Here is a 12,656-nt window from a genome sequence, read left to right as displayed (position 1 = left end):
ATGGACATGGCCAAATTGTTAAAAACAGGCATGGTTGTGGTTTATTTTGTTTTTAATGTTGCATTTTGGTCCTGACAGGGTTACCAGAAACTTTTGCCATCACAGTGGGGGCGCCCGCAGGACTGATTGGAAGGAAATTCAATTAAATGGATAAATTTAGGGGTCATAGGAGTGGCACATAAATAAACTCTTGGCAGCACAGTACCTATGGGAGCAGTCAGAAAATATATACTTTTTTAAAAATTAAAAATTTAAATGGACAAATGGAGGGGCTTGAGGGGACTGTATGTAGTTGACAGGCAGCAGAATCTAATTAGATGTTTCGCAGACATATGTACAACACGGTATGTTTTGTTTGTTGGTCAAAACAGTTCCATTTTCTCCTTTACATAACTACAGTCATACCTCGGGTTGCGATAGCTGCGGGTTGCGTATTTTCAACTTAAGAATGTGGCGGACCCGGAAGTGTTTGCTTCTGGGTTTCGCCCCCACGCGCATGCGCTAAAGCGTTCTGTGTGCTTCGCGCATGCTCAAAAGCGCCGCTCTGGATGCGTACTTTTCGGGGTGTGAACGGCACCCCGGAACGGATTAGGTACGTATCCAGAGGTACCATTGTAATGCTGTAGAGTCCACAAATGTACAACCTACTCTATTAAATCTGGAAGGCCTTTGTAAATGTCTTCATCATTCACACTCTCTTCTGTAGGAAATGGCCTATGGAGACAAAATATAAAAGTAAAAAAAAATTGTCAGAAACCTGAATGTTCACCTTTCCCTAAATGTGCAAGAAATAAGGCACAAACACACACACACAAACACACACACAAATAAATGTGTATACCAAGTATGGTGTGAGGCTGCATTAACAGCCTGCGTGTATTCATGTACCTGAAAGGTTTTATGTTTCTACCAATTCTTTTTTAGCATATACAGGACAATTTTAGATATTTCTCACCTTTTGCCCTTGAAAGTCAGTTTCCAATCCTAGTTAAGTGGGGACTCTTACTAAGTTTAACCACAGTTAACATTGCTACCAATGCAATGCTTGATCAGCATTATGGATATAAGTAAGGCATTTACTCCAGCTAAGTGTGTGATCCTGCACAAAAGCCTCTTGTTACATTTGCACCAAGCCTGAGCATGTCTAAAGAATGAACAATTCAATATAATGCAAGTCAGACAAAAGTTGCTGGCTGTAGATGGCCATATGCCATCTTCACTCAGATGAATACATTGAGCCTCAAGATATGCACAGGTTTGGCTCTGTGCACCATCCTCACACTCGCTTCTGAGTACATAAGCCGAAAAGTGTAAAATAAACAATAGTTTTAAAACTTGTCAAAACTGGGAAGCTATGCATTCCTGGTTTGGGATAGGCTAGGATCTTAACCTAGCTTCAAACCATGACTTACAGCCCTGGCTTGTTATGACCTGGTAGCTTCCTGGTTTAGTTCATTGAAGCATTTCTGGCATATCACAGGACTGGGAAAAGAAAGGGAAAGGAAGGAAGAGGGGAAGAGCTGAATGCGTGGTCACAAAGCTCAGTCATATTTTCACTTGTTAGACAGATATACAGTCATTCCATAGTTACCATCATTGCAAAATTGCATGAATACCATCTTATTCAGCAGCACTAATAAGTTTGCACATTCTGCTTGCTGAATTTCACTACTACTCTGAACACCCCACCACTCCACTCATTTTGTTAAATTCTCAAATGACCTAAGTACTTCAGTCAGCACATGCCCAGTAAAGGAAGCAAAGGAAAAAACGCAGTAACAAGGTTTTTCTCCTACAGTCAAGTGATGTATAAATCAAACAGTGTATAGAAGATTAGATAGATAGATAGATAGATAGATAGATAGATAGATAGATAGATAGAAAGTCATATGTACAGTTAAAACAAAAATTAAAAATTCCTTCCAGTAGCACTTTAGAGACCAACTAAGTTTGTTATTGGTATGAGCTTCCGTGTGCATGCACACTTCTTCAGATACAGTATCTGATATATGTACAGTTATTTTATCATATCATTTTGAACTCTGCTGGTGCCATTGTGCACACATTTCCTTGTTTCCTCTATTTCTACTGTGTACATAGTGAATACAAGTTTAAGTATTTTATGCTGCATAAGGGAATAGTTTTAATATAAACCCAGTTCTTAAAGTACTCCTCCATTTTAAAGAAACAACTGTGTGGTAGCATTTTAACATTCATCATTTAACTGTAACTCATCTGCTAGATGGAGAAAGATTTCACAGATGTTACTCAAGCTATCGGCCACAATAAAAGTTAAAAACAGAATCAACAACTACATTGTACCTTATTCCGGTGACTAATGCAATAGGGGTGCGGGAAAGCTTGGATAATGTTTCTATAACCTGCAGAAAGAATTGAAAACGTTAGTTTAGTTACAGAAATAAAAACCAAAAAACATAATTGAAATGCCATAAAATAATGAGCGTAAATGGCTAACATTTCGTGCTATCATTGGTTGGGATGGGAATGAGTGAGGGAAAACGGGAATTGGACTGTTATTGTAAATTTTAGCAAGAAGCAAAAAAAAAAGACAACTTCAAAATTTAATCGATATTTAAAGCAAAGCAACATTAAATCCAGTTTATACAAAGACAGAACATAAGGACAAAATAGTCAAAATAGTTGAGGAAGAAAACATTTCTCTTCCACCTTGTCACCAAAAGGGGGAACTGTAGGACAAGCCATCGCTTCAGTCCAACCAGGTCTCTCAGTAAACATACTCCAGAAACACACAGCAAAACTAACAGTAAATTCCAGCTTTGTTTTTTAATTTTTAAGACATGAACTCTAAGAATAGAATGCAAGGAATCAATAAGTATAATGCATGAAGTGAGTGGATAAGCTAATTTGTTTGGTGTGTGGGATTATTCTGCATTAATTTAAAATATTAAGCTACTCCGTGTTCTGCAATGAGATGGTTTCTTTCAATTGGAGAAGAGTTAAAGCCATAATAGATCCAATATCCCAGTTAAACATTAAGTTCTCATTTATTTGCAGAGCAGAGAGTGTGCAGAGAAATTCATAACTGGCCAGCTGGCCAGATAAGCAGCATGCATGATTGCTTAATGCTCACATATACCAGTGCAATTTGAAATAATGTACTTATCAGCCTCAAACAAAGCCTATTTATTTAGTTTAAAATTCACAGCCCATTTTTGAATAGGTCCTCAGAGCACCTCACAATGTAAAGAAATGAACAAAAACATCACCCTTACAGGAAGAGTAATATTACACAATCCAGGAGGCTAAAATACCTGTCTAAATAGGAACTTGCTGAAAGGACCAATTATTAGGCAAATTTGGCAGTCTTCCAACTTTAAGGAGCTCCCTTAGGCACTCTGAACCCAAATCATGGGCAGATTTAGAAGACCAGACCAGCACCTTTAATTTATCCCTGAAACAAACAGGTTATCAGTGGCGCTCTTTTAGCTCAGGCGTGATACATACTCTTTAGCACTAGCACTTTTTAGAAGTCGCCATGCTGTGTTGGAAGTCATGCTCTATTCAAGACCAGGTCTGTTTTCAAAGTCATTCCATGTGAACACATTATAGCGAAGTGAAGGTGAGTATTCCAGGATATGCAGAACATTAGCTACAGATGGCATACCAGCAGAAGCTGGTAAAATGGGACCAGCCCACACTGCAGGCATTTACCACTGCTGAATCATGCTATTCCCCCAGGACTTGCAAGGTTCTACACAATAGAGGAAATGAAAGTCCCTTCCTGTATATATAGCCTGCAATGTTCCATCCATACTAATGGATGTGTGGGTGTTCCTTCTGTCTTCCCATCCTTAAAAAAAAATTATATGAAGAAGTGTGCTTCCGCACATACTTCTTACCCTCCTTAAACGTTCAGTGGTTGTGGTTTGGTGCCTTAGTCTTCTGCTATGGATATTAGAATCATAACACTATAACATTATATAGGTTTTTTTATAAATAAATTGTCACATATTTGCTCTGGTAATGGCGCCTAAGAAGACAGACAGAAGGTTCTGAGCAAAAAAAGATGATATATGGGGAGGACTAATAGTTGACCCAATTACAATACAAGCCACTGGGCACTCCACCTCAGATACCTGGGCAGTAACACTACTATCTGTACATATAGGAAGCCATTGCAATTCAATGCCATCTATAGCTACAAAGCTGCCACAAACAAACTCCAAGAAAAATATTAAACAACTGCAAAGAAAGCACGACAATGATCTGTGGACAATGCCATCATTGGTGCATAGCTGCCAAGTTATCCCTTTTTTAAAGGGATTTTCCCTTATGCTGAATAGGCTTCCTCGCGAGAAAAGGGAAAACTTGGCAGCTATGCATTGGTGCTCTGCGAAAAGTGAGTGAAGGGATGGAGAAAACATCACCACAACTGGATAAATAGAGCTGAGGTCATCTTCATATTGAAGATGCCTCACTATAAACCTCCAGGTCAGCCTTCCCCAGCCCTGTGCTGTCCAGATGTTGTGGACTACAACAGCTATCACCCTTGAACCCTGGCTGCAGCTGATGGGAGTGTGAGTCCAACAACATAATTAGTCACCAGGCTGCGTCAGACTACTCCACATCAGCCTGCAGCAGCTTCACGTATACAGTATGTTTAAAGCTATGGGAGGCATGAGATCCTTGAAGAGTAACTCCCACAGTGATTAGTAGACTTCCAGCTCCATGTTCTAAAACTTCCCAGTAATGTAGGAATGGTCCCATTTTAACACAATAGCTTCCACTCCCAGCCCAGGCAGTTCAGAAGGAAATCATGGTTAATGACACTGAAAAGTCACTGAGAGATCCAGGATATTAAACAATGTCACACTCCCTGTGCCTTTTCTCTTGGTTAAACTATTCAAATATTGAGCCCCGGACAGTCTCTATGGTGAACTTCATTCAGCTGAAAGCTAAATAAGGAGAGTGGAGGTTAAGGATTCTTGGGTTACTCAAAAACAATTTAGCATTCGGAACTTGCTTTTTCCGGTCACACCCAACAGTTGGCATTGCTTCTAGGCTCTCCTTGCCAGTGGACATAGACTGCATCCAGATCATCGGTCCTGGCTTCACCAACCATGAATGACAGTCAGACTTTTTTAATGTAGCTAAAAATCTGATTGGTCCCGGCTTATTAGTTTGGTTAGTTAATGGAGATGAAACGAGAGTTGCACATTTCAAATGGAATACCTCCTGAGATGGGTGCAAACCTGGTGGCCACCTACAAGAAACGTCTGACCTCTGTAATTGCCAACAAGGGTTTTGCCACCAAGTACTAAGTCATCTTTTGCAAAGGGATCAAATACTTATTTCACTCATTATAATGCACATCAATCTCTGACTTTTGTCTTCTGGGTTTCTGGGGTTTTTCCTGTTGTTATTCTGTGTCTCACAGCTACAATAAACCTACCATTAAAATTATGGACTGGTCATTTCTTCGTCAGAGGGCAAACGGGCAAATTTAGCAGGGGATCAAATACTTTTCCCCCTCACTGTAAATCTTCCAGAAGCATGTCAAAATTGAAAGTAGACATCGTTCTTAATTACTAACATCATAGCAGGCTCTCTCTTTTTCAGCACAGTGTGTGGGAAACAGCAAGCTATAAAAAGAAGTTTCACAAAAGATATTCCAGTGCATAATTAGTGCCCACCATATTGCATTATATAATAATACAATTCAGAGGGATTCTATGTACCTCCCTAATTGTTCTGCACTTCGTAGTGTGCAAAGTTTGTCTGTGTAGCATATAGATCCCACCTTCTATTTCCTCCCCCCTCCCAAATAATAATAATAATCTTAATCATCTCACTTTCAGCATAAACTGCAAAACTTAACAGTATAAGAACCAAAGGCTACAGAAAAATGTTAAATTTTGCAATAAATATTGTGCTGAAATTTCCAGGGCACTAGGTCACCACTGTTGGTCCCAGGCCTATAGCTGGGACTTTTGTGATGAGTGCTTAAAATGTGGCACCGTTACTGTGACAGAGCAAAGAAATGAAAATTAGAACTAGATGCTGTCAACCCTGATTCCAGTGCATGGGCACTTACTGAAACATACAGCAGAAAACTGGATACTATACAAATCTAAGGACTGCAGGGGCTAGCTTTGCTTTTTAAATGAAATGAAGCCATGCCACATGTTTGTAGGGCTATTTAATTATTAACTTAAATCATTTGTGCATTGCCCTTCTCTCATGCTCAAGGTAGCTTAAAGAATTAAAACCTGAAACATTAAACAGTTCTAACGCAAATATCAATGTGCAAATCAACTGCAGGTTCCCGGCTTACAGTGTTTTCACATGTGCTTCAGTAATGAACCAGTTCCCTGTGTTCATTCTACCATGTCACAATTATGATCTACACTCTTCTAAAATGTACATAAGAGGTTGTGGTGTGCATGAGGCTATTCAAATGTGGAATAAGGCCTGAGGCTGAATCTGGCTCATCAACCTTTTCTTTTCCCCCTGAAAGAAGTTTCCCTGCATCCCTGAACAACTGGCCCTTGTGGGTTGCCATGGTACAGCAACATAAAACCTGAGAGAAGCAATACGTTCTGTGGATTTTACCTAGTCCACAGCTGCACTAGAGTACACAAGCCTAAACCCTGTCTGCTTCTAATCGGAGCAGAATTAAATATTAGTTAGCCTAAATTCAGTCTAGTCAGCACACAAAGAGGAAATAGGGAAGAATCAGCCACCCCCATGTGAGCTACTAATCTAATTTTACAGAGGGCTGAACTCCTCCTCCCCCAGAAATTGTTTTTGTAGGAATCTCTGGGCCTCTTTCACTAAATGCTGCTAAGCAAGCCCAAGAGAAACCTCCTCTTCAGCTCTGCGGTACAAAGGAAACACACTCACAGATGAGACTCATTACCCTTTTGCTCCAGAGCAATGACACTGTAGATGCCAGGAGTACTTGGGAGAAAAAAACGAACATCCTCAGAGGTAAACCACATCATCCATTAAGATCTATTTATACATCAGAGCACCCTCATCTAGATGCTTCAGAGCATGGCAAGCTCACGCAAATTGGGGCATGAATTTAAAGAGGAAAAACAGTACAGCATGCTCCTTTTCCTTCTTAGATGCACAGATCATTGTTTGGGAGAATTAGGAGACAAGTATCACAAGTACCGGGTATGATACTTAAACATTGGGCTCAGCAGTGCAGACTGCTTCTGTTCAGAGTTCCAGCCATTCCGTTCCATTTCCCCTCCTGCTTTCCCTTTGATATCACCCACCTCAGTCAGTCAGAATTCTGTATGATTTTTCACAGCAGTCAGAACAATTACAGAGAGCAATACTAAAAAGGAAGGTGAGGAGATCTATCACCCGCATTTAAGATAGCAATGGAACATTTGCAAGGAGACACATCTAGGAATAGCATGAGCCAACACAAGCCTTAAAAATACTTAACCTAGATGTTTGTCTACACTGTCAGGAAGCAGCAGAAACTTCAAGGTCAGGGAGAAGTCTCTCTCTGACGACATCCATCTTTTAAATTTTGTGCTTGAGTCAGAAGCACTGACAACATAATGAGGCTCTTCAAAGAGGCCACCCAACAGTCTAATTAATGACACTGGAGAAAAGGCCAACAGGGAACAAAGTCCATATAAAGCAAAATCCAGTGACTTGCTAGAACATAGTGATCCTCAGGTTATGAGAACCATCATAGCTTGGCTCTCAGCACAGTCTGCCAGGTAGGTGAATAATGAATCAGCTTTGAAACATTTAAAGGAGGGGCCTATATCATCAAATATTTATTCTTTTCTACAGATCTTAAAGCAAAAAATGCACTATTGTGTGCTGCTCATCAACAGTCGTCACACCGATACCATAAGCAGAGAAAAAGAAGGGGAGTTGGATGGAAGGGGTGGAGAAACAAAAAAATGCATTCCAAATGAAAATAGCCCCCCAAATTCAAATAAAATGTGTTTCTATAAGTGATTTCTGGGGACACCCATAAGAAGTTTAACAGGGTGAAAGTATGCCTCTGTCGTAACGGTAAAGGCTGTACAACTGAAACGTAAGAACAGTATTCAACAACCTGGTGCCCTACAAAAGTTGTTTGGACCAAAAATTTCTTCTCCCCTAAGCAGTGCTGGCTGGAACTGATGGAAACTGCAGTCCAAAACATCTAAATTGCACCAGGTTGGGAAAGTCTGCATTAGAAGTACTAATACAGTGGTATCTCGGTTTATGAACACAATTGGTTCCAGAAGTCTGTTCATAAACTGAAGCGTTCATAAACTGAAGCGAACTTTCCCATTGAAAGTAATGGAAAGTGGATTAATCTGTTCCAGACGGTCCACGGAGTACTTAAACTGAAGCGTTCATAAACTGAAGCGAACTTTCCCATTGAAAGTAATGGAAAGTGGATTAATCCGTTCCAGACAGGTCCGCGGAGTACTCAACCTGAAGCGTACTTAACCCGAAGCATGGGTGTAATTGGTTCTGGAAGTCTGTTCATAAACTGAAGCGTTCATAAACTGAAGCGAACTTTCCCATTGAAAGTAATGGAAAGTGAATTAATCCGTTCCAGATGGGTCCGCAGCGTTCGTAAACCAAAAAATCGTAAACCGAGGTGTTCATAAACCGAGGTTCCACAGTAGTTATGATCTACAGCAGGGGTGGCCAACTTCCAAGAGACTGCGATCTACTCACAGTTTAAAAAAATGGCAGTGATCTACCCCCTGTTTTGGGGGGTTCAGGTCAAAGTTGTTGAGCTTCTTTAGGGAAGAGGGAAGCGACGCTGAGCTTTTTTTTTAGGAAGGAAAGCCCTGTTTTGGGGGGGTTCAGGTCATTTTAGGGGTGCAGGGCAAAGATGTTGATCTTTTTTTTAGGGGAGCCAAAGTTTTTTAGCTTCTTTGGGGGGGGGGAGCCACTGATCTACCAGTGATCTACCACAGACGTCCAGTGATCTACATTTACTAATGTATTATTAATGCTTATTAATAAAAGTTTACAAACTTTGGAGAAAAAGTAGCCCTTCCCAAGTACACTCCTTTGCTACCCTCTCTTACATTAATGGATGCCATTCAATCCCAAGGGGAAGAGAAGCATTGGACTTAGGGGCGGCATTTCCAAGGAGTGAAACCTCACACGTACATACACAGGCACACATATGGAGGCTTTGTTTCTCAGACTCAGTGCCACAGTGCTTCTGTGTACAATGTTCCATCCACCCTGGCTATCTTAATGATGTCATGTTATTTACACAGTATATTGATACTGTCCTATGAGTGCACCTTTCTTCCCAGAAGGATGTCAAGTTCCCATTTCAATGGTGACCTACATTTGAGGTTTGTTTGTTTGTTTTTAGGACTCTTCTTTAATAGCAGAAAGCCATTATTACACACACCCCAAAGAAATTTTCAGAATCTGGTGAAAGCTGGATTACAATGAACAGGATTACTTATCTGATGTCAATTTCCTCCTGAACATAACACACAGCAGGCTCCAGCAGAGTTCTGCTGCTGTGTTTTTGTGCATCACAAATTAGAAAGTGTTTTCATCCTTCTGGTGTGTTAAAAAACTCATGCACTGGAGTTTTAGAGGGTGAAGTGCACATACAAGCACTGAGCTCCCAACAATTCTTCTGAGGCAATGGAAACTGCTGCTTATTAGGACGGGTAGGGTGCAAGGTAGGGAGACCAACAGGAGATGGAAACAGAGCGAACAGCTGCTGGTGCAAAGTACAATGATAAGCAGAGCCAACTCATTCTGCTTTGGTTCGCATCTTTATCTCTCTTGATTTCTAAAGAAGCAACACTCAAACTAAGGAGGAAAGCCTGCCAGCCTAGACTGGTTGCAATCAAGCAGATAGGCAGAGCAGCCTCCACTGATCTGGTGAACAAATTTAGCTTAAGTGCACACCTGGTCTAAATTTACCGTAGTTTTTTTTTAAAAAAAATGTTGCAGTCAAACAAAGAATGATTTGAATCTTTTTTGCTTGATGTAATGAAATACGCAATTGGCACTAAAAAGCCTCAGGTGTTCGTCATTTTGATAGTTGATTGTATTTGCTTAATGGCCTTTGATGTTTGGTGACAATTCCAATGTGAAGGTTGTGGGTGAAGAAAACCATTTTGCAGTTTTAAAAAAACTGGCCAGAGGAGGGTCAGGGAGGGTAACTCAAATTTGTTGCTTGTTGCTGTGTTGAATGGGCAACCCAGGACCTCCATACACACTGCCCTAGCTTGTACTCCAAGGAGGTCACTTTGGTGCTCCAAATGCAGTTGCTTGAGGGAAACTGATACCTCTTTAAAGACTAGCAAAGCTTGTTGATTTGCCTGCTGCTTTCAGGTCTGCTAAAGTCTGTATCTGTAAAACAGATCTTGTATCCAAAATGTTAAATCAGTAAGAGAGATCAAAAAACAAAAAGACTCTCAAGTTTTCAGGAGGGGAAGAAACATGCATCTCTATGTGCTGATCAGTTCTTCATGGAATCTTGTTGGAGACCGGTGTTAAGTACAGCACTGTTTGCAAACTGCTACCTCATCTGGGTCACACTGTCCTGCTGCATCTTGGCCTGGATTTCCGCAGCACCAACCATGTGGCTAAAATGATTGCATACTTCATGACCTTTCTTTACATGTTCCTCTCCACCACCCCCCTCTCCCCCCTTTTTTTCCTGGAGCTTGCTGTGCCTCTATTGTCTGAGAAGTGAACAACAACTAAGAAGCATACTGAAAAGTTTCCAATTACCATCTGCATATTAGTTATGTCAGCGTTTCTCAACCACTGTTCCGCGGCACACTAGTGTGCCGTGAGACGTTGGCTGTTGTGCCGCGACGTGCGGCGACGAGAAGGGCGATTTGCATTGTCACGTGCCTGGCGGCCGCCAATAATCAGCGCTGACCCACCGGAAAGGAAGCCGGCCAGGTCACGACGCGGGGCGAGCACAGCTCTCAACAGCCACCACCACGGGAGGGTGGTTTTAGACAAACTTAAAGAAGCTGGCTGGATGAGCTCAACCTGAAACTTGCTGAGCAAAGGATTGTGCTGGCAGAGGAATCAGCGGCTTGTGAAGCCTTATTACAGGAGATTGCAACCAACACAGCAATTGGCAAGTGTTTCTTACAGTCATAATTATATAGTCAATATAGGGCGGCACAGAGTTAATTTTTTTAACTTTTTTAATGGTGGTGTGCCTCGTGATTTTTTTCATGGAACAAGTGTGCCTTGGCCCAAAAACGGTTGAGAAACACTGAGTTATGTCACTAAATTACCTTTTAACGTTTTAAAAAATGAATTTTGTTTTTATGGTGTGGAAAGTAATCTGAGCATCTGTTAAGCAAGTGTGTTGCAATAAAATGTAATTCCCTATCAGCTTTCCTGGGCTTTAGATCAATCACCAGATTCATTAAGAACTGCCACAATTAATATGCATTTTCATCTGGCTGTACTATTACAACAGGGACAGTCAAGTCCCAGATGCAGGACCAGGGATGCTGGACTCCAGTTCCCATCATCCCTGACCATAAGCCATACTGGCTAGGTCTTCTGGGAGTTATACTCTACAGCATCTGGAGAGTGCCATCCAGACTATCCCTGTCCTGCAAAATGGCCACTGGCTTACTTCCAAATACATAAATAAGGCAAACAGAAACAATGAAAAGTATATGAATTAACTCTCCTCCTTTGATAAATTTGAGGCCTTTAATGGATTTAAAAAGAGAGTAGGCCAAATCTTTTAGACCGTTATTTCTGCGCTGAAGCTGCCCACCCTGAAATTATTTGCAATTTATAATGGGGGGGGGGCGGGCAATACAGGGATTCAACTAATGAGGAAGGAAGACCTTCAACCAAGTATTCAAGTTGTAAACTATGACAGTATGTTTTTAAATCTCGTTTACTGCCGCTGTATTTCTCCCACCTCCCACTGTTGCAATGCTGTATTTTTCCCCCACTCAGAACATCGTGATCAGTATTAGTCATACTTGGTGCTATTTTTCTAGAAAAAGAGGTCCTGGAACTCACCATGAACACATCCCTCTTTCCCTTAGAATGTCAATGGCACCCAACTGAGGTGCTGGAAATGAGATCCGACTGAAAAAAAGCCCTGCTCCTACTCAGATTAGACTCACTGAAATTAACGGGCATGACTAATTTAGGACGATTAATTCCAACACTTTGAGTATATATCTGAGTACAACTCAGAGTCCTCATCTCCAATTTATTTATTTACAGACCACTATGCATAAATGTTGAAGCAGTATACAATAAAGAAAATTCAAATACGTACTCAAAGTACAATAAGCACAACACAATAAGCATGATTTCATTTTCATATATTCATTTTTTAAAAAACCTATCCATAGAACTAAGATTGAGGGTGGGGGGGACTACTCAGCAGCATGATACGAACACCTGTAAAACACGTTATTCACACAACATCACTCTCACCATTCATTCACAAAACAACTACAACCTTCTACCACCTCATACCACCTCAATCTCTCTAACAATCAACCAATCGCACACCCAAACCACAAACACTCAGTGAATTTTCTATATGGGTAACCACAGTCAATTACACATCAGGTACAGCACATAATCAAACTTGATAACATCACCGAGGACAAATGAAGCCAATCCAGAGTGAGGGTAATAATAATAATAATAAT

At 40.8% G+C, this 12,656-nt stretch overlaps 1 protein-coding gene across 4 annotated transcripts in view; it reads right to left on the bottom strand.

Moving 5' to 3' along the window:
• The window catches only part of VAV3 (vav guanine nucleotide exchange factor 3), a 157,405-nt gene that overhangs the window by 105,111 nt on the left and 39,638 nt on the right, over positions 1-12,656 (bottom strand). For all 4 annotated transcript variants that reach the window (XR_009557868.1, XM_035124355.2, XM_035124356.2 and 1 more), the window contains exons 3-4: positions 2,323-2,381; positions 649-714 (exon numbers count right to left, since the gene is read on the bottom strand). Coding sequence is in view for 3 of the 4 variants with exons in the window: in XM_035124355.2 (XP_034980246.1) it covers positions 649-714; positions 2,323-2,381 (125 nt within the window). In the remaining variant the exon portion in view is untranslated. The remainder of the gene's footprint in view (positions 1-648; positions 715-2,322; positions 2,382-12,656) is intronic.

The sequence above is a fragment of the Zootoca vivipara genome, chromosome 7 (genome assembly GCF_963506605.1).
Source record: "Zootoca vivipara chromosome 7, rZooViv1.1, whole genome shotgun sequence".
Lineage (NCBI taxonomy): Eukaryota > Metazoa > Chordata > Lepidosauria > Squamata > Lacertidae > Zootoca > Zootoca vivipara.
The sequence above is the reverse complement of the archived record's forward strand: the minus strand, read 5'-3'. Positions and strand labels throughout refer to the sequence as shown.